Source organism: Pezoporus occidentalis, unplaced genomic scaffold, assembly GCF_034315485.1.
Source record: "Pezoporus occidentalis ecotype Australia unplaced genomic scaffold, CSIRO_AGI_Poc_V1 ctg119, whole genome shotgun sequence".
Lineage (NCBI taxonomy): Eukaryota > Metazoa > Chordata > Aves > Psittaciformes > Psittacidae > Pezoporus > Pezoporus occidentalis.
Window position 1 is genome coordinate 1,865,129 of NW_026912983.1, and position 22,947 is coordinate 1,888,075.

Below are 22,947 nucleotides of genomic sequence, written 5' to 3' on the forward strand. Positions count from 1 at the left end.
TGATTTCAAAATAACCAATACAGGTACATTGGATGTGAAGTCTGTGTCCCCTGCACACACACATGATGTGTGTAGGATGCTGGAGCACCAGAGTAGCTATTAGTATGTTGGTGTAAATGGTGACCCAAGGAGCAGTGAAACCAGGAGGATGTGAAGGACTCGTACAAAGAGCAGGGCCGTAAGTCACAGGTCCTATTCTGCTTCCACTTTAAACAGTGTGAAAAGCTTTTTTCCATACTGCCACAGCCCTGCATTTATTTTCTCCATATCCTTCTAGTCAAATTAGATTTGTCCTCCCTTTGAGTGTGTCTAATTGCTCTCTATTTAACATGCAAGTGCAATGATTTAAATGAGAAGCCTTGATTTGTGGGAAGAGGCATTGACGTTCAATCTATATTTGAATTTATGGGTGAACAGCCTGTGGACTGAGATACAAGCTGACAGAGTCACTGAAGTCCCCACGGAGGCTGCTGCTTAGAGCCTGAATCACTGGTGTGCTTATCCTGATAAATGGATGGTATAAATATAGATTAACACAGGGGTGACTTTTGACTTTAACACATCTTGTTTGGCTGGCGTAGAGGTGGGGTGCAAGCTAACGTGCCTTCTTTGAATGTCCCAGCTTGGTTTGCCTTGGATCTCAGTTGGATGCTGACCTGAAACATTCCATGTACATCCTTCTCATTTTTAAACACCAAACCTCATGATTTTCCAAGCATCTCTTTGGGGCTTTAGCCAAGTGACTCCCATTAAAGACAACAGCAGTCACATAGTACATTCTCATGTGCAATTTATCCCAAAGCATCCTGGGATGCAGCTATCAGCAATCTTTCTGCTTTTTGGCAGTTACCAATCAGGGAAGGGGGGTGCATTTCCCCGTTGTGTTGTCTGGTGAAATACTATGCTGTGTGAAGTTGTTGAGCACCTGCTTCTTCACAAAGAGAGAAGGTTGAAACTGCTCCCTCATGCCCTTTAGATGCTGCTAAAAAGATAAGGAGGGAGTTGGAGTCAGATGGGTAATTGCTAAAACGAGCAATGTGCTAAGTGCTCCCAATTTTTGGCAATGGAGCTCTGTGCACAGTGAGTTTAATGGAATAAAAACATGAGGGAGAACAAGGTTTTGCTGTTGATGTTGTTGGAGCTGACATTCTCCTTGAGGGTGTGATGTTAAGCAAAGGACTGCGCAGCAAAGCCCATTTGCTCTACACAATCTTTATTATGTGTAATACACAGCTTCCAGAGCATGGTCTCCTGGCCCTTTATTTGTTAAGCTGTGGGTACCAGATGTCTGGGTAGCACTTTGGTAGTGTTTGATACGTTAGTGACCCAACAGTGTCTGATGCAGGAGTGTGGATGATGACACAGCCTATAAAAGTGAAAATGATACAGTGCAGTTTTAAATCTCATTTTGTAGGAGACATTTCTGAGGTGCAGGGGTTAGTTTTGTCCCTTGGATGAATGCACCTAGTGCTTTAAAGAATAGTTTGAGCATTTTCCAAGACCCACTTCTATGCATCTTCTACAGATGTGAGAGGTGCCCTGGGAATACTGCTGATCAGGCCAACTCAATGAAGGGCCCAATTCTGTCATAGCACCTGACTCTATTCAAGCAATTGGACATAAAATCTTATTGATGACTCTGAGAGAGGCTTGCCAAGAGATAATAAAGAATAAAAGTGGAGGAGTGTTCGTCTGCAATTACCTTAGCTGCTTTAGTAACAAAAGAATGAATGATTTTGTATGCAAGTGAAGCTACACAGGGACTCATTTGGCTTACAGCTTTCTTGTGAGTTCTCTGTGTATTTGTCTTTTCAAAGTCTGTTTTTCTGCAAAGGGAGATTGACCATGACATAGAATGAGCACATGGTAGTTTTAGGAGTAGCCTGACATGGCTTGTTCATCCTTTGATTTCGAAAGCACACCGGACCGAGCTATCTATCTAGTCCTTCTGCTGTAATTCTCTCCTTTTCTTGCCTTTCCCCCTCTTCTTGAAAATTACAATAGTAAAATTGCACAGGAGCTGAGATCTTCTTGGCTAAATTGTAGCACAGGAGTAAGCTTTCTGTGCCAAGACCTGAAAAAACATCCTCAGAGGATATAGGGAGTTAAGATGGAAATGCTGATACGACCTTAACTCTAGTGTCATCCACAGCAATGCTTTAATTTATCCAATCAATTTCAGGGCCCTTAGGCTGGGAAAGGATAATGCTAGGGATATTAAATCTGTCCCTCTCTCCAATCTGTCACTGGCGTGTCAGAACACATTGATTCTTCTAGTCCTGTTTTTATTAAGTGTCTCCTCAGTGTGGCTTCTCAGTCTATCACACACTAACCTGCAATTGCTTGCTGAGTGCAAGACCCCTGCAAAACCTCAGGATTCTCTGCTGACCCCATTCTTCAGCACTGTCAGTGCAGACGTGATGACCTGCTATTACTGTGTCATTCATTCCTGTGTTCCTGGGAATTGCCAGGGAAGGCTAGACTGGAAGTCTGTTTTCTCTTTACTCTCTCATAGACTAGTGATACATGCATCAAAAAAAGTTGTACTGTGCCCAACAGTAAATGTAAATCCCATGGCATGAGGAAGGGATGATGATGATGATGTGTCCTGCAGGGTTGGAGCTGATCACCCTTGTGTTTTCTCTGCAGCTTAGGTTAGTTGCACATGCCATTCCTGCAGATGGCATTTCCAGCTTGCACTCTCTTGGGTCCTGGGGCAATTGCCTGGAGCAGTAAGAGGTTTAATAGTTGCGCACTGTGCATACAGCTCAGAGCTGAAGGGCAGGCACTTCCCAGTTTGACTCAAGTGTAAAAGCACCTCAGTCTTCTTATAAAAAGGGTTGAACACATCCCTCCTGTAGCTTGCTTAGTATGGCTTCAAGTCCTCTTTAAAGGCTAAGTCTACTTGTAAGCATCCTGTGGATTAGTTTCTGAATGTACTGTCTCTAGATCTTAGATGTCCACCTTTGTGGCCAAAGCTGGCACACCTTTATGCTTCTGCGTAATCACAGAATCATAGAATAGCTAGGGTTGGAAAGGACCTTAAGATCATCAAGTTCCAACCCCCCTGCCATGGGCAGGGACACCTCACACTAAACCATGACACCCAATGAAGCACATAGTCACAACCATTAAAGGTGGAAGCCACATTCTGATCACACGCTCTGTCCTTCTGCCTACTGCAAGCTAAAGGCTCCAGCCAGGCTGCCTGTCTCTGCAGTCTGAGCTGACTCTTGTTCATTTTGGTTTTAGAAACTGCCAGAGCTGGAAAATCCACAAAGCATCTTTCATACACGTTGAAATGAATCAGATTAATCAGAGAAGTAAATTGCCCAGGGAGCTCAGCAGCGTCCACGTCCAGCACACCCCATGTCACATCATGAGTCCTACCTGACCGTCATTGCCACCATGGATTCCTCTAGTCCTGTTACTCCTGTTTCAGGTTCCCATGATCACATTTACAGCTGCAGCATCCAAATCCACCTGCAGCTTTGAAAATGTCACCTTCTTGCTACCTCCTGCTTACATTATCCACAGCCCCAGAGTGCTTTAAAGATGGCCCCAGTGTTCTAAACAGTGCAAAGCTGGGTACTGGCAGTGGGCTGCTTTGGAAAGCTATGGATTTTTACCAGTACTGAAAACCCTGTTGTAAAAAGAGGTATTTTTCCCCCTTGGTAGTCTGAGGAACTGAAGCCTCTCTTTCTTGATTTATTTGCCCATAAAATTACAGGTGGTTTTGGCACCGCTTCTTTCCCTGTAGCGTGAGCAAATATTTAGCAGCAAATCCTCACCTTAATTTCATTAGTTTTCTGCTAGGGCTGGAAGCCTCTGCAATAATGGCTGATTTTAACAGCAAAATAAGCTCCCGGTGCCTTCTCTTCTTTCAAAGGTCTTTTTCTCCTTTTACTTTGAGTCTGGTTTCAATTCCCTCTCCTTCACTGTCCAAGGACTTTCAGGTTTCTTTATTCTCATCTGAGATGGAGAAGAATAGGGAATTGTGTTTCATTACCATGTGCAATACAGTCTCATCCGGGGTAAGTTTCTCATCCCAAAAATAAACAGTGATATAAGGCCCCTAATTCACCCAAATGATTTGTCTTTTTAGTGCTAGCATGCATAGTTATCACTGTGAAGATCAGACTGGGAAGAAAGAAGACATCTTGCTTCACTGTACACATCCTAGCATGCATAATACACCAAGTGAGGAAGGGAAGTGGGGAAGAAACAGCTGACTAAAGTCTTTCTGAAATGATCCTATTCAAGATGCAGACTCTTATTAACTGAAGTTCTTCCAGGGACCCCAAAGCAGCTGAGAAATCAAGATAGTTTTTTTGTTAGAGAAGTCCCTGCTGCCTGGGATTCTTATGAATCTCACTTTGATAATATCTGTGATAGTTCTGCTGCCCCTTTCTTCCCTCCTGCTGCTGCAGCAGCGCTGGGGCTGAGAGGAAATCAGCAAACGAAAAAGACTCCCAATTGTTTCATTAAAAATGAAATATTCATGGTTATGGAGGATGATGCTGAGTGTCCAGATCCCCACTGGCTTACTGATAGCAACACCTGTGCAATCACTGCGAACGCAGAGCTGCCTGCTTGAAAGAACTGAACAGCCAAATAGGTGAAGGCCAACTCAGGGCAGTCTCCACTGGCTGATGGTGCCTTGAAGGAGACCACTGCAGGTCATGGGTTTCTCTCATACTCTGTAGTTGGGAGGGGAGAACTCAAGGTGACTGAAAAAGCCATTTCCCTTCTGATGGAATTTGACCATCACCTTCCCCTTCTTCTTAGCCCTCCTCTCTGCAGTCATTCAGCCATGGCTTACAGTGATGGGGTTTGGGAATAGTCTTGATCTCTGATAGCAGTCATGTCCATGTCTGAGTCTGTCCAGGCCTAAAGTTGGCCAGCTCACTTTTTAAGTACTGTACTCTGTGGACCCAAAAGATCTCCACATTCCTCCCAGAGTAAAAGGGGCACCGTCTGATCCACAGTTTTACATCGGCATCGCTGCCCCTTGGCTTACAGTTTGCATTGTCTGGGTATGCTGTTTGCGTCCTCTTGCAGCCAAGAAGCAAGACTTTAGTCTGATTATCCTTCTGGTTGCAGGAGGGAGTATCCTGAACAGTGATCCCAGCAGCCTCAAACAGCTGAGCAGGGTAAGGTGTCAGATGGAAGCTCTCCATGACACCTCAGAGAAATAATGTATTTATTTTAATAGATCAAAGGCTGAGCCATAGCTCCAGGCATGGAGGTGACACAGTAGCGCTCCTCCATCCAAATGAGAGCACAGCATGGCATTCAGTCATGGAGAAGGCACATGTGTAGCACAGACACCCCTTCTATCCTGGCCAGCTGTTGAGAAGTTGTGGTGTTGTTTTTCATCAGTGGCAGAGATGTGTCCTGCTGCAGTGCATGTGATTGCATCCTGTCTGGTGGTGTGTGTGCATTCCCATTGCATTCATGGCTCTTACCATGGCATAGCTCCTCTCTTGTCAGTGGCAAGACCTCGTCCTGCTTCAGAGGAGCAGGAACAGGCTCACACAGAGCAGACATCCTTGTGTGTCACATCACTGCTCAGTTTTGGTGGCAGTTGTGTCCCTCCCCAGCCATGACTGTGCTGCAGGGAGCAGAGCAGCTCTCTCAGCACACACAGAGCAAGTCAGGGGAACCTCCAGTCTCCAGTGATGCCTTTCAGCATCGCTGACAACCCCTGTGTGGATCCATCACTCTGGGCAGATTCAACACTTGTAGCAGCTTAAAGCAGCAAAACCGTTCATTTACCAAACTTGACTTGCAGGGTTTTTTTCTGTTTGTGCCTCTGCTTGTCATAGAATAGTTAGGGTTGGAAAGGACCTTAAGATCATCCAGTTCCAGCCCCCCTGCCATGGGCAGGGACACCTCACACTAGACCATGTCACCCAAGGCTCTGTCCAGCCTGGCCTTGAATTCCTTGTGCCTTTCAAGGAATTCAGCCCCTCAGCCTTTAGCCCAGAGGAAAAACCCCGTCCTGCTGTACCCAACTAACAGGCTCAGAGGTGAGCTGAGTTTCCTTCTGGCTTATTCTGTGTATTTACAGGCATCTTTTAGGTAGGAATAGGAGGCTCTTCAGGGCCATGCTGGCTTTCCAGATAGACAAATTTGTAGCTATCATAGCAAATCAATCTCTTGCACATAGAATATCACTGCAAACAGGGAACACATTTCTTATCTAGACCCTCTTCTGGGACAAACAGGCAGATCAGAAGTTCCAGGAAAATGAAATACATCTTGCTGAAGCTGGATCAATGTGCTGGTTTATGGGGACAAGCAGAGTGCAGGCTGTGTGCAGGGGTGAAGGGGTGACAGCTGCTATCAAATCCTATCCAAATCCTGTTAAAAATGATGTGCTGAAGAGTTTGTGGGGAAGGCTCTGTGAGAAGAGGGATGAGGGAGGCAGAGAAAGGGATGAAGGTAGGTTTCATTGAGCAGGTTTTCTCATTATCGCTCCTGAGAGCAGCGTGTGATCTGGATGAAGATGTGGTAGATTGCTGCGTTAGCGAATTTTAAGTGGGAAAAATCACTTTTGTAGGAAAAGCTTGAAGACAGGATTTCAATCCCCGTGAGCACAGAGAGCACAGGCATTTGCAGAGTGCTGGTAACTACTTAAATACCCAGAGGGAGGAAAGTTGATCAGTCAGGACGGTAATCCCAAAGCTGGGAGAACTTGCTTCAAGAGTGCCATGGGAAAATCACTTAGAAGATCCCTCACAATAATGAGGTGCTGTCTCTCATCTTCACTCCTAAAGGTATTTGTTGGTTTGTCTCCTTTTTAACCTGAATCTCACTTCCCCACGCATGTAAGAGGCAATATCTGCAGAGAGCCTTTGGAGGCTAAATATATTATCCATTACACATCCTGGTATGAAGGACTGACAGCACTGGGTGGACAAATCCATAAGCAGGTAGCGGTAGGCAGACAGGTAGATAGATAGAGACAAGCAGACAGGCAAACAAATCCTTATGTGCTGTATGCTTTACTTCTGCAGCTTATATCAGTTTATTGACTCACTGTCACAAGTCAGGATCTGAATTTCTGCTCTCATCAGGAAATGAGTATGTGGCTTGGGGCCCAGTCGTCAGCACACTGACATTTAAAGGCTTGAGTGAAACCAGGGATTTGCCTGTTTGTGCTTGGTTGGGAATTCCTTCCAAACTTGGTGGCTCTCAGCAAGTTAAACAGAGAATTGCAGCAACTGTTGCAATCAACAGATGGAAATACAGATTTCTGAAGACATACATTGCATGGGGGAATAGCACATCTCAGGTGGAAAAATAAAGGCTAAAATACATTGCATGGGGGAATAGCATACCTCAGGTAGAAAAATAAGGGCTAACATCTATCTCTAGGCCTTGAAGATCAAAGTGTATGGGATGGAAGAGAAGGGTCTAGTTCCCATAAGTAACTTTGCAGGCATATCCACAGCCTAGAACATGTTCCTAACTGTGCCTCATCTGAGCAGCTGCAGCTCCAGGCTGAATTGCCTGGTTAGGTCATCTCTGCATCTCCTAATCATGTGTGGCATTAAACACTTATTCAATGAAACGCTTTTCTCCAGCACCAGTTATTAAGCATGAAAAGTTGATATTGAGCGAGGCCACTGAGCCAAGACAATTCAATAACTAGCAGGGAGCAGAGATTATTTCAATAGAAGTTTGCTTGAGCCAGATGGAGCTCCCGGGCTGCACTGGGACAATATGACACATGAAATTGGCCTCTGGCTTGTGTTGACAACTCTAACTGTGCTATTAAAAAGCCATCAATGAACTGGAGTGAGGAGCTGCAAGAAAGGACATGATAAGGGGGGAATTGGGGGGATTTTAGACAAAATGTAGGGAAGTGGTGGCTATAATAGGCAGCAAGGCATGGCTGGGAGACTCTAAATGCCTCTGTGATCCTCAGCGCCAGAGATGGAAGAAAACTGCTCTATTTCTCCATAGTTAAGAGAAATGACCTGCCCTGCAGTGTGGGACAGGCTGGTCCACCCATGAATTTCTAGCTAAAAGACCTCTGCATCCCTCCCTCCAGTTTCAGAAGGAAATGCTTGGTGTTTGTGCTGGCAAAAATCTCCAAGTTAACCAGCCCTCCCCTTAGATGTGGAGGCTGTTCCCCAGCACCGCAGCTGGACCACCAGAGCCTGTGTCTACCACGTGAGGCCTACACACCAGTCCTGCCAGGTCTGTAGAGAGACACACAGAGATGTTTGTGCACTAAAAGACATGTTCATAAAACCAGAAAGCACATTTTGAAGGCAAGCTCCTTCTGCTACCTTCTCCTCCTCCTTTTCCCTCCTCTTTCAGAGTTGCTCCCTTCCCTTTCATCTCCTTGTTCCATATCCCATGCCTTTTCCTGCTTTTCACTCTCTCCATTACTAACCTGACCCTGAGAGTCCAGTTTGTAACCAGGACTGCTCAGAACCAACCCCTCTATGTCCTTACTTTTTATTCTGTACTTCATGGGACCTGTGCCTTCTGTGTCCTGGGATGATGCTAACAGCCTCTTTAGGGAAGGGATTGCCATCCTGTAACAAGCAGGGTGGTATATGACATCCAATTATCCAAACAGAATATAATGTAATTTCACCCATGGGCAGCGCTGAAAGGAATGAATTTCCTCTGAGTGTGATGTATGAAGCGTCCTCTGCTATCTCTGTTTGCTGAGCTTCTTGCTTTATTCCTACCTCCCCAGCAAATCTCTAAAGCTCAGAAGACACTGGAGCACAGCACATTTCACAGCTGAGGAACCAAGATAAACCAGAGACATTGCAGCTTGTTGTTTAAATCCCAGAGCAAACAGAGGCAAATTAATGGGTCTTTCTATATCCCTCCCTTTCACTCTTCTGTTTGTCTTCTCCTTTCTTGTTTTCTCTCCTCTTTCCCTTTTCCTTTGTTCTCTTCCTTCTTTGTTTCTTGTTCTGATAAACATGATTCATGCCACAGCAGCATTCATCCTTGGAGGCTTTGCATTGCATCAAGGGAATGGCTAGGACAAGACAGGACAATTCAGGGATTTAGCAACTTGTATTTAGCCTGCTTTTCCCAGGGTTGAGGTGCTGGTCAAGAAGAATGGAGCTGCACGGTGATGGGTTAGTTAAACCCTGAAGGGAAGGGCCAGCAAGGGAGCTGGGCTTTTTCCAATCTTACATCTCACAGGTTTTTGATAATAGTTTTAAATAACTTAATTCCTACACTCCAGTGAAGAAGTCTGAAGCATTCCTGACTGACTCTGCTTTGGGACAACAGTTCAAAGGTACGGAGGCATCTATGGAAAGAGAGACACAGCTAGCAAAATGTTCAAAGCACCTAAAGCAGTTCAGGTGTCTGACTGTGAACAGGACAGGGTCACAGCTCTTTGGATGCTTATTGGGATCTTGCTGCACGAGTCTTACTGGGGGATGCTTACTGGGGTCTGCATCACTGAGTGCCAACAACACACAGTAACTCTGCCCTTGTGTTTTAGCTCTGGCCCGTGGATGCAGGAGCCTGTTGTGCTGCCTCTGTGCACCAAGTGTGTGCCTGCACTAAACACCACATTGCTGCTCCTGAGTTAGAAACACTGAGCAAACCAGACTCCTGAATGTGCAGTGCCTCAGGCACTTTGAGGAGGGGTAAAGAGAGATCTGGGTCCTATTAACATGCTACCCTGAGCACTTAAAACTTGCCTTTTAGCAGAGAGTTGTCCAGATATGAGCAGCATGTTACGCCATGATTGATGAATCTCAGGTGTGAGGAAAGAGGAGGAGGAAAGGAGAGAGGAGTTGCTAAATTAATCCCTGGACCGAGCTCTGCTCCAGACCAGAGCCCCAGGGGCTGCTGTGTGATTCCTCAAGCCAGAACTGGGCCCGGCTATGACACAGCTTCTGTGTTTCCCAATGAAATGCCTTGTTGCAGAATGGAATTAAGGGGACTAAAGGTTGATTTTATGTCTTTTTGATGCCCTAGGATAAGCTTTAGGACTTCTTTGTGGGCTTAAACAGCAAGGAGAAAGGCAGAGGAGGGAAGAAGAGAAAACAAGAAAGCAAAAGACAAACAGAAGTGTGAAAGGGAGGGATATAGATAGACCCATTAATTTTCAGCTCATTACTTCTGTGAGCTGAAGGTGGTGTCATTCATACCACTGCAAAGTTAGAGCCACTCGGCACCAAGCTTCGAATGTGTCCTAGTCTAGCTGAGACCAGCTGTGGGATCACCAGCAGGTAACAGAGTGATGGCTTGTCTAATGAGGACCTTGCTGCTGGAAAAGGGACAACAATACATACTTCAGAGGGAAACATAAAGCGTGTACACTGCCCAGCACTCATCACATAAAGGCATGCAAGTGGAACGCTGAGGACTCTTTGCAGGGCACGCTCAGTGTGAAATTGCTTTGGCCAGCACATCGTGCCTGTGTCTCCTCTCAGGCATTGCCTTGATTGGCACTGGCTCTGTGCATGCCACTGATAAAGAAGCCAAGATACCTCTCTGCCCTGCAGCAGGTTATTGGCACATCCTTCCCTTCTGAAGGTTTAGAAGGGGGTGAGAGGAGAGTCTCCCCTTTGCAGCACTGGTGGGAGACTCAGGAAAGGCTGTGCAGGAGTGAAAGGAGCCCCCAGCACTGCCCTGCACTGGCAGGAAACATGAAAGCAAAAGCTGTGTTAATCCTTCTGGGCCGGGCTGTGATCGCAGCCTTTAATTGTAGGATCACACACAACCTCCTGCATCATGCACCACATCAAACAGCATGCTCTGCAAACTCCAGCTGTATCCTCCGAAGCTGCTGCCTTCATGTTTATTTAAAAGAGCTGTGAAGCTTGGTTAAAAGTACATCCAATGGAAAATGACAGCAAACAGTGCTGAGAGCAATTGTGTGGATCCCAAAGGCCTGAATACAAGGGAAAACCCCTTTCCTATGGGAAAAGCACAGGGAATACTCAGGAGAGGCAGTCCTGCCAGCCCTTTTTGTGTTTCTCTTTTCCTACCCTCCTCTGCCTTTCTCCTTGCTGTTTAAAGTAAATACCAACCGGGTGCTTGAGGCGTCTTTGGACCTCTGAAGTGGTGGTGCCTATTTGATCTGCCATTTGAAAGGACGTTGGCATGTGCTGTCTTTCCTGCTTCCTTGCTGCATCTTTGTCAGGGGTATAATTCAGGACTAATTAGTTCTCAGTTCTCAGGCCTCGCACGGGAGCATCAGCACCTGGTGGACTCTATTTGCTAAAGCCTTTCTGAGGCAGGAACACGCCACTCTTTCATCTGATTGTACAAATAATCAGAATAACTCAGCCAAAGCCCCTGGGATGCAGTTCATGCTTGAAACACTTCCTTCAGTGATTGGCTACTTTGGCAGCCAGAGTACAGAAGGGACTGAGACCTCCTGCCTATAGATGCTGCCAGCCTTTCATCTGAATCCCCATGGGCTCCAACCCTTTCTAAGAAGCTCTATTTCAGAACTGTGCCTCTCCTAGGAAGCAGCTGAAATAAAGATTGACATACAGGCTTGGGAGAGGTGGGATGGATGCCAGATTGTCTATGTAAATGCAGTAGATTCTCTTCTAATTTTGTGGTCCTGGTACATGGTACATGCCCGGCTCTGGACTACATGGGGACCTGTTGCCTTTCTGTCAGACCCTTCAACTCTACATGGTCTGGGTCAGCCCATCAGCTCTGTACAACGGAGAACCATGCATGCTCAGTGGCACTACCTTTGGCTCTGGAGTGCTTTTGCACCTCTGAGACCAGTGGAGCTCAACAGTAAAGGTAACACCACCTCAGTCAAGTGGATCTGTGTGTTGCAAGGTTGAATCACATTTATGTCCATAAAGACTGAGATCTCTGAGATCTCTTCTTTTTGGTGTGACATCTCATCTCAGACAGACCTGATTTCAACCTCTCCCAGTCCTTCCACTGTCAGCAACAAAATCCCCTCACACAAATTCGATTGCTGCCTTGGGTGATAATTTTCCTGCTTCTAATGTATGTGCACATTGAGGTTGAGTTACAGTTGCTGTGGGAACCATAACTTTGAGTTTTATGATTCAAAAAGAAGAAGAAGAGTATATTTATATACTTTATTTTGCTTGTGAATTGACATGTTAATATTGATGCAACGGAAGAAGAAAGAGAAACAAACTTCTAAACAGAAAGGATAACAGCAAGTACTGATCTGTTTATTTTCCCTTCTGCAAAGTTCCCCTCACAAGCAGAATCCTCACGATAAAAAGGGGGAAATTATGAACTGTGAAGCAGACAAAGGGGAAAAAAGAAAGCAGCAGATAGCTGAGAGGTTAAATTATGTGGTTGCATTTACCAGCCATAGATGGCAACATGCTGGGAACCTTTGTCTAAAACCAGCAATAACTTGATGAACTGAGATGGACAGAGTCCAGAACTTATTGTGGGCAAATGGAATCATGCTGCTGTTGTTGCTCAGGGAATTATGCAGGGAAACAAAACAGGCACTGAAAAGCACATGGGGGAGACATGAATCTGTTTATGGTGTCCCCCCACCGCCCTGGGGATGCTCACAGGCTTGTGGATTTAAAGCAGAAAGGTTTGTTCCTCACAGACTCGGGGGAACTGCAGAGTGTTTGCAGCAGGCTCGAGCACAAGACTGCATTACACTCTGTGTAATTCCTCAGAAAGAGAAATCTGCTTTTGGTCTTGTACCGGTGTTAAGTGAGAAGGAACTTTCTTCAAGTTAATGGTGTTAGATGGCATAAATCAGAAGTAACGGGGGAGAACCAGGCTGTGCAGTGTACTACACCCGTGTTTCGCTGCCCAGCAGCAGCCAGTAATGTGTCCTAATCACAAGTTAATATGAGGTAGGATGCTAAAGCACATTCTGTGTATACCAGAACCTTTCCCACATGGCTACTTCTGCTGAAGCCACAAAGTTATCTCTTTATTCAATTTCTCTCGGATTTGAAAACACCCCCTCCTTTCCCTCCACAGCCCACAGCCACTCTGCACTGGTCACACTGCCCACTGGGATAGAATCATAGAATCATAGAATAGTTAGGGTTGGAAAGGACCTTAAGACCATCAAGTTCCACCCTCCCGCTGTGGGCAGGGACACCTCACACTAAACCATGGCACCCAAGGCCTCGTCTAACCTGGTCTTGAACACTGCCAGGGATGGAGCATTCACAACCTCCCTGGGCAACCCATTCCAGTGCCTCACCACCCTCACAGGAAAGAATTTTCTCCTTATATCCAATCTAAACTTCCCCTGTTTCAGTTTTAACTCGTTACCCCTTGTCCTATCACTACAGTCCCTAATGAAGAGTCCCTCCCCAGCATCCCTATAGGCCCCTAATGACTTTTACTGAGCTGGTATCCCTAACTGATGTGAAACCACAAGTCACTTCAAAAGCATGACAAGCCTCTCACCAGGCTGTGAAGAAGATGATTAAAAAGGACTGGAAAGGCAAAATCAATCTGGCCCCTTCTGAAAGTTGTTTGGGTGCACAGAACCAAAAGCAAACATTAACAAGCTTCAGCTGGGCTAATATGTGACAGAAGTAGCTTTGTTTCCTAAACACAGAGCAGGGATTTGTTTCCACAGCAGACAGTGATGGCTGAGGAGGAATCACTCCAGTGTGTCAGATAAATAACATGTGTTTCTAACGTTATTTTTCACTCCAAAGCTCAAAGAAGCCATAATGGCCTTCAGGACAATCAATCTAGAGAGCGAGTTATGGATTTAACACGTTAGCCCCTGGACAGCTGCTGCGAGAGAGAGATTAAATGGCCATTCTGGTGGATTAATGGATTCCCAAGACACACATGTCCCTGCTTGGCTAGGCTCTGACCCCGCTGCGGGGAAGGCACTCAGAAGACTCCTGTGGAGCTCACTTGCAGCCCCGTGCACACATTCTAGGACCAGCTCCAAATGTTGTTGTTTCAGTGTATTCACAGGATCACTGTTTTCCTGGGAGCACAGTATGTGGACTTTTATAGATGTGACCTCAGAGAAACCTCGGGAAGCAGTGAAGCATTGGAATACCCATGGGAATCAGACACATGCAGGCAATATGTGAGTTACCTGGTGCAGCACAGTGTCTCACTCAGCACTTACTGTCAAGGTCCTCAGTGGATATATACTAGTCTAAATCCATCAGATTCACTGGCATTACGCTGACCACACTGACCTACACCATGAGAGCCGGTAACTGTGGTCTCAGATGGAGTTAAAGTAGTTGCTGACTATGAGAAATCTCTCATCAAGCTCAGCTGGATGTTGATAGAGCAGGTGACTGCAAGGAGAGAAGTCCAGCAAGATCTCTGCATCTCCTCCTGTAAGGCATGAGCAAGGTTTGACCAGGCTATTTCTGTTCTTGCCTGTCAAATGTGTTAATTCTCATTTCCACTGCATCAGTAATGGCCACAGCAAATATTTGATTTGAGTGAAACGTGAAAGGAAAGGAAACTGCTTCCCCTTCCTGGCTCAGGGTGCACTGGATGTGAGTTGGATCTAAGGAGGTGGGGAGACAGCTGGGGAAGCAGCTCTCACAGTTTGGATGAAGTGGTATGAATATGTACAAGACTGTAAATTGGCTCCCACACGTAACCAAGGTGCCTGAAGGCCCAGGTGTCCTGGCTAATTGTTGTAGACAATTAATAACTTAGATTCTATTAATTCCATATCGTGCTGTGCCACTCGTTAGAAGAGCAGAGAGTGAGATTCTCTGTAAACACTGCTTGGAGATAGGGAGTGTTTGGGGATCCAGGCTCAGGAGGTCACATCTGGGCTGGCACCATTCTTGGCTCTAACAGCAACAAAGAGTCATCATAAATCACAGCAACAGCAGGAGGCAGCGGCACACTGTTCATCAGCCTCTGGACGTGTTCTGGGGTCACAGTGAGGGAGAGCTCTCACCCTCTTGCTCCTCTCTGGAAGCAGGAGCCGGATAATGAGTTTGTGGGTTTAGTAAAGCACAGAGTAGATCAAACCACATCCTTGTCCTGTGACCCTGCTTACACGTGGACCTTTCTTGGGATGATCAGAATCCCAGAAGTCAAAAACGTAATCAGACCGCATTGTGTCCCACCCGCAGGCATCGCCTGCAAACTGGAAGCCTAGTGGTGCTGTGTGACTTCCTGAAGCACACTTGAGGCCTTCGTGATAACCTGCCACTAAAATCAAGTCTTCTTGAGAGGAAACACTAGTAATTGTAAGGGGATGTGGCAGCTACCCAATTTGGTCTCTGATGCAGGGCCTAGAATAGATGCAGTGTATGTGGGAGGACTCACGCAGGCATAAGCAATGCCCCCCTGCGTGCCCTGGGGAAAGCTGGTATCACTCTCAAGCCAGACTGTTTTAGAAGTAACCTGAGCAGTGATGGACCCTGGTTTTCAGAGTGTAATAAAGCTCACTTTTGCTGGGTTTAATGCACTTCTCACAGCAGCATTCATCAAAAGCAAACAGCACCTGAGAGAGTGCAGCTCCCTGGTGCTTGAGCACCCAGGAAATGGATGGTGCTCCAAGCTGAGCTTTCACAGGCAGCATGGAGCACATTATGTCTGGAAGCAGCTGCCTTTTTATGGTGTTCCAGCAAGCTCCTCCACGAGCTACCTCTCCTTTCTCCTTCCTCCAGCATTCATGTACTTGGGCTTGCTGGGGTTTTGACTGCACCACTTCAGTGACTTTCTGTCCCCTATTTTAAGTTTCTCCCTTTCCATTCATTTCTTTCCTGGAGTTTCATGCCAGAAGAAAGTTCATCCTCTGCAACTTTCCTATCCATCTTGCACAAACTTTATAGCAGCGATTATAGGTACCAGCCCTATGCCGTCATTTTCCTCTTCTTTTGTACAATTTTTAACCCCTTCACCTGCCTCCTTTACTCTTGTCTTTTCTCCTTCCCATACCACATGTTCCCCTGCTTGTTCACTGTCCTTCCTGCTCTTTTTGACAGCAGAAGAGGTTCTGCAAGACCATGGTCTTATCTCTGAGGGCTGAAAGTGTCCCCCAGATTGATGCCTCAGCTTGGATTACAAGGGGGATGCTGGATGCCCTGGTTTGTGAGCTACATTGGATGGTTACAGAGATCCAAATAACTGCAATTCTAAAATATAACTGCAGGGAAAAATGGGAAATAATTATAAATGACTGAATGTAACAGACTGCTGATGGGCACTGGTGGAACTTTAATCTCTGGGCCTTATTAAAGTAAACACATCATTGCCACCCACCAGCTCTGGCCATTCTCACTGCTTTGCCATCTGCTGCAGGACGGCTGGATGGAAGCAATTGCCATCATTTGCAGAATGGCCTCATGCAAAGCACAGTAGGAAGGCTGCCGATAGTTTCTGGTCTTCTGGCTCTGAGGATACAAAGCTGGGCTTTCACTATAGGCAGAGGATCCAGACTACTTCATTCCATCTCTTTTGAGTTTCAGAACTTGCAGAAGTTTTCCAGGCTTTGATGAAACTCTTTTCATTGTTCCCCAGGGACAAGGAATTTCCAAACCATCCCATGGATTGCAGCTTCAGCCAAACACCAGCACTGGAGGCAGACTGGGAAGCAAAATAAACAAGTTAACACCTAAGCCACACACACTGTTCGAGCTTAATGCAAATAAATCACACAGGTATTAAGTTCAGCTCTAAATCCCTCTCTCCATCTTCCTGTCTTTCATGCGGTCTGTTTCTTGCCTATTTTATTAGTCTGCCAGTCTGGGTTTATGTACAGTTTAGCTTGCTCCTATGGCTGTGTCTTGTCTGTCTGCTTCCCTGGTTAAGCTTCTCACTTTACCTCTATCCTAATAACACTGTGTTGGTAAACAGGGGCATGCCACCAGAAGCAACTGCAAAAGGTACTTCTCCAGTCCCATCTCCCAAGGGATATTCTCCATTCTGAGAGACCAGGAGCTCTTTGGTAGTGATGATTCTAGTTCTCAGCTACACTGAGGTCATCACTTCCACCCTGGAGCCAGCACAGATGGATCTGTCCCCACACTGCCATGGCTGCAGTTCACAGCCTTCCATACAGACACAAACCACTGACAGTGGTATGTAGGGTGTATATATGGTGAATGATGTGGAACCACCCCAACAGAGCAGAGTTGGGGCAGAGCCTGTCAGAGCCTGAAGCCATCCTCTTTGGCAAAAGGCAATGCACATCTGCCTGCCTGCGCTGCAGTGCTCAGACACACACAGTGTCCCCTTTCCTTGCTCTCAGAGAGAACCAGACCAGCCATTAGCTGCCTCACCCAGAGGATAGAACAGCCTTTCTGCACATCAGCAGTTCAAGCAGGCTGCTGGTCAGGTGGAAACATTTGCACAAAGCAAAATACAAAGCTTCACTGAGAATAGGTGGAGGATTTGACTGCACTCCGATTGCTTGGGGTATGAAAACAGCACAAGCTCCTATTCTGTTTCATCATCTAAGGCAGGATGCTTTTCTTGGCTAGGTGGAAAGACCCAGAGATGAAAGGCACACTTAGCTGCTTAGCTTCCCAAAATATAGCTGTTCCTGAGATAACTCTCTGTGTGCTATTTAGAGGGGGGACAAAAGATTTATTTGCCAAGTGGATACCATATAGAACACCCTGCTATTGCATGTTTGAATAGACAGGTAATGAGTCATATGCTCCATTGCTAGGAACTGGCCAAGCTTCTGAGATCAGAATAGAACATGACTGATTTATGGCACCTATGAATTTGGTCCGTGTTTCCTTCCCACAGTTAATGTTTTCCCCACAGTGGTAACATTAACAGGAAAAATACCTGATATCAATGTGGGCAATTTGAATGACAACTTCTCTCCCATTAATCATCAGGCTGGAATGTGCCCTGTGTTTGTTATGTGCCCACTGGAACATTTCCCACGTATTGTTCTCAGTGATTTACACCAGGAGAGGGAGGTTTGGTTTGGAGAAATCCTTTTGCTTGCCAGGAATCTCCAACCTAGAACCTTCCTAGGATGTTTCTGGTTTTCAGGAATTTTTTGTGTTCTGGTAATTATCCAACCGTAATTTCTCCAAATCCTCCTGGTTCTCCAGCAGCTGAAGATTCCTGGTGTTTCTGAAGTGGTAGTGGCTGTGCACATTTGTTTCAGTGTCTGAATGGGTTAGTTTGACAGTTGCCCAAAGAAGCTGTAAATGTTCCATCCCTGGCAGTGTTCAAGGCCAGGTTGTATGCAGCTTGGGCGACATGGTCTAGTGTTTGGTGAGCCCATGGCAGGGGGTTGGAACTGGATGATCCTAAGGTCCTTTCCAAACCAAACCATTCTATGATTCTATGATTTCTTGTCATCCTTTTTCCCCCATTCTTATTATGTCCTGCTTTCCTGGAGCAGGCATTTCTCCCATCTGATTCTCAGAAGCACCTTTTTACTGCCAACACCAATATGCAAAACCTTCTGAATGTCCCCACCGATGGAGAAGGAGTAACAAAGGTTGCTCTGCTCAAGAGTATTTTATTTTTATTGCTCCGAAAAGGGATATCTGCAACCCCAAATATTTCAGCTTAAACTAATATATATTGGTTCCAGACAGTGCCTCTTACAGATTTGTGCTTCCAGTGAAGAGCTGACATTCTCTGCTGGTACAGTACAGCATTTTTTTGGCATCTTTATTCCCATTTACATACTTGAAAACAAATGGCAAGGTCTGAAAAGCTTTGAGCACTCACAAATTCTGTTACACATAGTGGGAGCTTCAGGTCTGATGCTTTGGGTTGCCCAGAGAAGCTGTGGCTGCCCCATCCCTGGCAGTGTTCAAGGCCAGGTTGGACACAGGGGCTTGGAGCAAGCTGCTCTAGTGGAAGGTGTCCCTGCCCGTGGCAGGGGTTGGAGCTGGATGAGCTTTAAGGTCCCTTCAACCCAACCCAAACCAGCCTGGGATTCTGTAACTCTATGAAACACAGATTTGAAAACTGGCCTTTTGGCATCAGGATTTGAACACCTTGGCTTTTCATTATTGGAATGCCCTGACTTTGCCCCACTGCGACTGCTTCTCCTTGTGGTGTATTCCTCCTTTGGGATCTTGCCTTCATCAGAAAGATGATTTCTGAAATGCATCAGGACACAAAAGGCTCTGGATGATTGCTGTCTGTGACACACAAGAGGACTGGAGACTTCGGCTACATGAAGGTCAGGCAGCTGCTGGGGCATTTCCGTCAGGGAAAACGCAGTTGAAGCGCTCAGTTAACAGCTCTCTCCATGGTGTTGGGGTGGCTCAGGGGACCGGTAATGGAATATAGCACTTTTTGCCTCCGCTTTAATAGTTAACATCCTCTCTGATGAGTAATAAGTGAAGGCTGGTGCCAGCTGACTGTGATTTTTGGCCTCTTCCATGTGACCTTGTGGAGCGAACTTAGTCTCTAAATGCCAGATTCAGCAGCCTTCCCTCAGTAGGAGGGAGCATTGCAGGCAAGGTGGGAGGAGGTATGTGCAGGCTGCAGGTGGCAGAGCGCAGCACTGAAGAGCCGAGTTTAGAAATCACCAGTTTAACCTTCCAGGGTCACCAAACACTGAGGTCAGAGTGTGGTGGAGGCAGCTGGTAAGAAGAGGCAATAGTGGACAAATATATGGCACCCTAAAGCCCTCCCAGCACCAGGCTGCACAGAAGGGAGCAGAAGGCTAGAGGAAAGCCAAGGCAGAGATAACTGGAGTGACCTGCTCATGATCTCAGAGTGGATCCTGGAGAGCCAGGAATAGAGGAACAGAGGGGTCCTCTGGGCTGTGAGGTGCCTCAGACCATCCCCCTCTTTATAGACTGTTATTGTGTTTATACCATTAATAATGTGAAGAAAATCTATCTACAGTAAAAGTTCACTTATTATGTCCCCCCTTCTGTGTTCAACTGCTACTATCATCTGTGTGGTAGAGTCCATTCAGGGACAGCTCTTCAACTAGAGGGCAGGTAAAATGGTATTAGATGCTCTACAGGTGGATGTGAAAGAGCTGAATTTCAGAGGGGTTTCTGCACATTCTGGGGCTCAAGGAGGGGACCAGCTCTATAGAAAAATGCAAGGGAGACACAAAGCCATAGATGAACTAGGGAATAGGAATAGGAATAGGAATAGGAATAGGAATAGGAATAGGAATAGGAATAGGAATAGGAATAAGAATAGGAATAGGAAAGGTTGAGCAGGCTTTGCCAGAGGATGACCATTAAGAACAGGGCAGCACTATCCTAGCTCATCTGTCCCTGCAGGGACACAGTGGGCACATTTCTTCTGCTGACCTTCACCTCAGAGTGGCCCATAATGTATAACCTCACCAGGAGGCACAGAATAGCCACATCTCTGTCCCCTCCACTGAGTGTCCTCTGATGAGAGCTCTGAAACAGAGGAAAGGATGTCCTGTGCAAAGTCACATAGCAAGGCAATGGCAGAGCTAGCTGGGGACAAGCCTCAGGGCTTCTCGAGTCCCTAGCCTGCATCCCCTGTGCGTTCAGTGGCACAAAGCAGCTCTGCAAATCCCACATTCATTACAATACAATAAAGCTTTGCTGCATGGGTCTGTCTGGGTTTTTTTCCACAATGTCTCTCAAACCCAAGAGTGATTTGCATTTTAAAACCACCCGTTTACAGCGCAGGAAAATGCTATTCAGTAGTTCCCAGAGCTCAGGAGTGAAGATTCTCTCTCAGTTGTTCTCTCCCAGTTCTTTTGCCTAAAATATATTTTTGTCCACATTGCACATGACTTATTGCTAATGTTTATGTCATGAATATTCATGATATCCTTGGGCTTCAAGCCTCCCGTGGAAAGGCAAGCACAGGAGGCAATGGCAGCCCTGAAACTCCTACACTCCATCCATACAGCGTGGAGATGTCAGGGTGGAGGCTTGTTTGGTTAGGATATGAGACACTAATGCAGTCTGAAAGCCTTTGGGGAATGCTGGTGAAGCTGTTAAACAGTGCAGCAAAGGCCTTTTGAACAAACAACTTCCATATAACCATAAAGCTTCACTTAACTGCAAGGAAAAGGACCCCCACACAGCAGGGGTTTATAATATGCTCTGTCTCTCTTCACATCTGTTTCTTTGTCTCAGGCAATATGCACATGGGTCTGCCTTTACCAGAGAGCTTCAGGACTGGGGAAACTTCCTCCTCCTCAGAAGTGTAAGATCGTACCTGTCAGCAATAGTGAGCTGGGTTTCCACCTGCAAATTTACACTGCTGCTTGCATCCAAAACAGCTTCCCCCTCCCATGCTGGCCTGTGCCCACTGCATGGGCCTCAGGATGCATCCTGCCCAAGCCAGAGCTGCTCCAGAGGGCAGGGTCACGCTTCCCTTTCGCTGGTGTGGCTGAAGGCTCCCAGTCTCACTGCTGTTCAGATGGTGCCATCTGGCTCTCATGAAATAGATGAGCAATGTTATCCGATAAAAGAGGGGCTGGCTGGCTGCGTGCCTTCACCTCTGTGCTCTTTGGGGAAGTGATTGTTTCTGGGTCTGGGAAATGTTTAACGTAAGTTTTGAGTACTGGTGTTGCCTGAGGAAGAAACAGTAGGCTGGCAGCTTGAATTCAGGTCTGACTTGGTGGGAACTAGAAGCTATTCCACTTGATCAGGTCAGGGCTGAGGTTTATAAATACAAAGCACATAGGAACAGCTGGTGATGTGGTTTTGTGGACAGAGAGGAAATATCCCTTTCCTTGATGTTCCATCAAGGAGGATGTTTGGATTAGATAAAAATGAAGAGAAAAGGTCTGAGTTCTCTGACAGGAAGACAGTAGGAAACAAAGAGCACAACTTCAAAAAGGCTGAGGGAAGTTTCTAAACAGAGCATTTTCTCCCCACTCCCAATTTTTTTCCCTCTGAAAATATGCTTTATCTGCAGCTCAGCATCCTTTAGGGATTGTCCCGTGGAGCTGAGGGGTGCTGGATGTACCAGATTCTCCTGGGGCACTTAGCTGACATTGGATGAAACAGAACCTCTCTGGCTTTGGGGGCTTTGCCCTTTCTCCCTGGGTTTCTCCATTATTTTCTCTCCACTTTATTAAGCTCACTGGTGTATTCAAACAGCCTTGCTTTGAGCCCTGGTTAGCAGCAAGCACTTGGAGAAAGCTGCTCAAATAGGAAAGCTCTGAACTTGGGCTAGATTCTGCACTCAGCTGTGTCACCATAAACCCCATTGACTCCTAAGCACCTACTGTGTAGTGACGTCTGTGTCGCTAAGATCAGTCCCACTCTTTATTCATGCACCCACAACCTTGCACTCACTCATGCACAATTTCATCCTTCAATCCAGGCACTTCTCTCCAGCAGTCAAGCACACACAGTCAGAGAATCAGAGAATCATAGAATGGTTTGGGTTGGAAAGGACCCTAAGATCATTTAGTTCCAACCCCCTGCAATGGATAGGGACACTTCACACTAGACCAGTCATTTACACTAACAGTGGCAGCCTCATATGTACTCCAGGGACACGCTGGCAGGCTCTGCATGCACTCATGTGTGCGTTTCACCTTCCCCAGCCTGTCTCCCAAGCCAGCAGTGGTGTTTAATAGAAGTCCAGTGCTCAGCTGTTACCCAGCCCTCGCTGCTGTGTGGCTGGTACAACGCGAAAGGCTTTCAGGCAATCAGGCAGTAATAGACCTTGTGGAAGCTGAAAGTCCCCCAGATCAAATTTACAAGGCCTAAGAGAACCTGCCTGGCATTATTTAATGCCTTAGTAATGAGCACCTGAACAGGAAAGATTGCTTGGGTAGTTTTATTCTGCATAGATAAGCAGTCAGAATTTCAAAGAGGGACCATAAATATAAGCAAGGGGAATATCCGCTGGTGCCTGATTTTGGTGCTGAAGGCAGTCATGCTGAGGCTGTGAGGTTAGAGAGCATGAATAAAGGGGAAGATGTTTTCCTTCAGCTTCCCAACTCCAAAAGGCATCATTTAGCCAGGAATGGCTCTCGGTGCAGTAGCAATCCTTTTCCTGCTTGTGACTGTGAGCCTGTACGCATGTGGCCAGGCATTTGCAAACAAGCTGCTTGCT

General features: G+C 46.3%; 1 protein-coding gene across 5 annotated transcripts in view; it reads left to right on the forward strand.

The window, feature by feature from the left end:
- DISP3 (dispatched RND transporter family member 3) overlaps positions 1–22,947 on the forward strand; it is a 132,212-nt gene that overhangs the window by 71,289 nt on the left and 37,976 nt on the right. For 3 of the 5 annotated variants that reach the window (XR_009962020.1, XM_062604915.1, XM_062604922.1), the window contains exon 1: positions 18,905–21,102. Coding sequence is in view for 2 of the 5 variants with exons in the window: in XM_062604915.1 (XP_062460899.1) it covers positions 20,971–21,102 (132 nt within the window). In the remaining 3 variants the exon portion in view is untranslated. Of the gene's footprint in view, positions 1–16,458; positions 16,599–18,904; positions 21,103–22,947 lie in introns of those variants that run through there. The other 2 variants (XM_062604956.1, XM_062604940.1) reach the window with 2 other exon arrangements.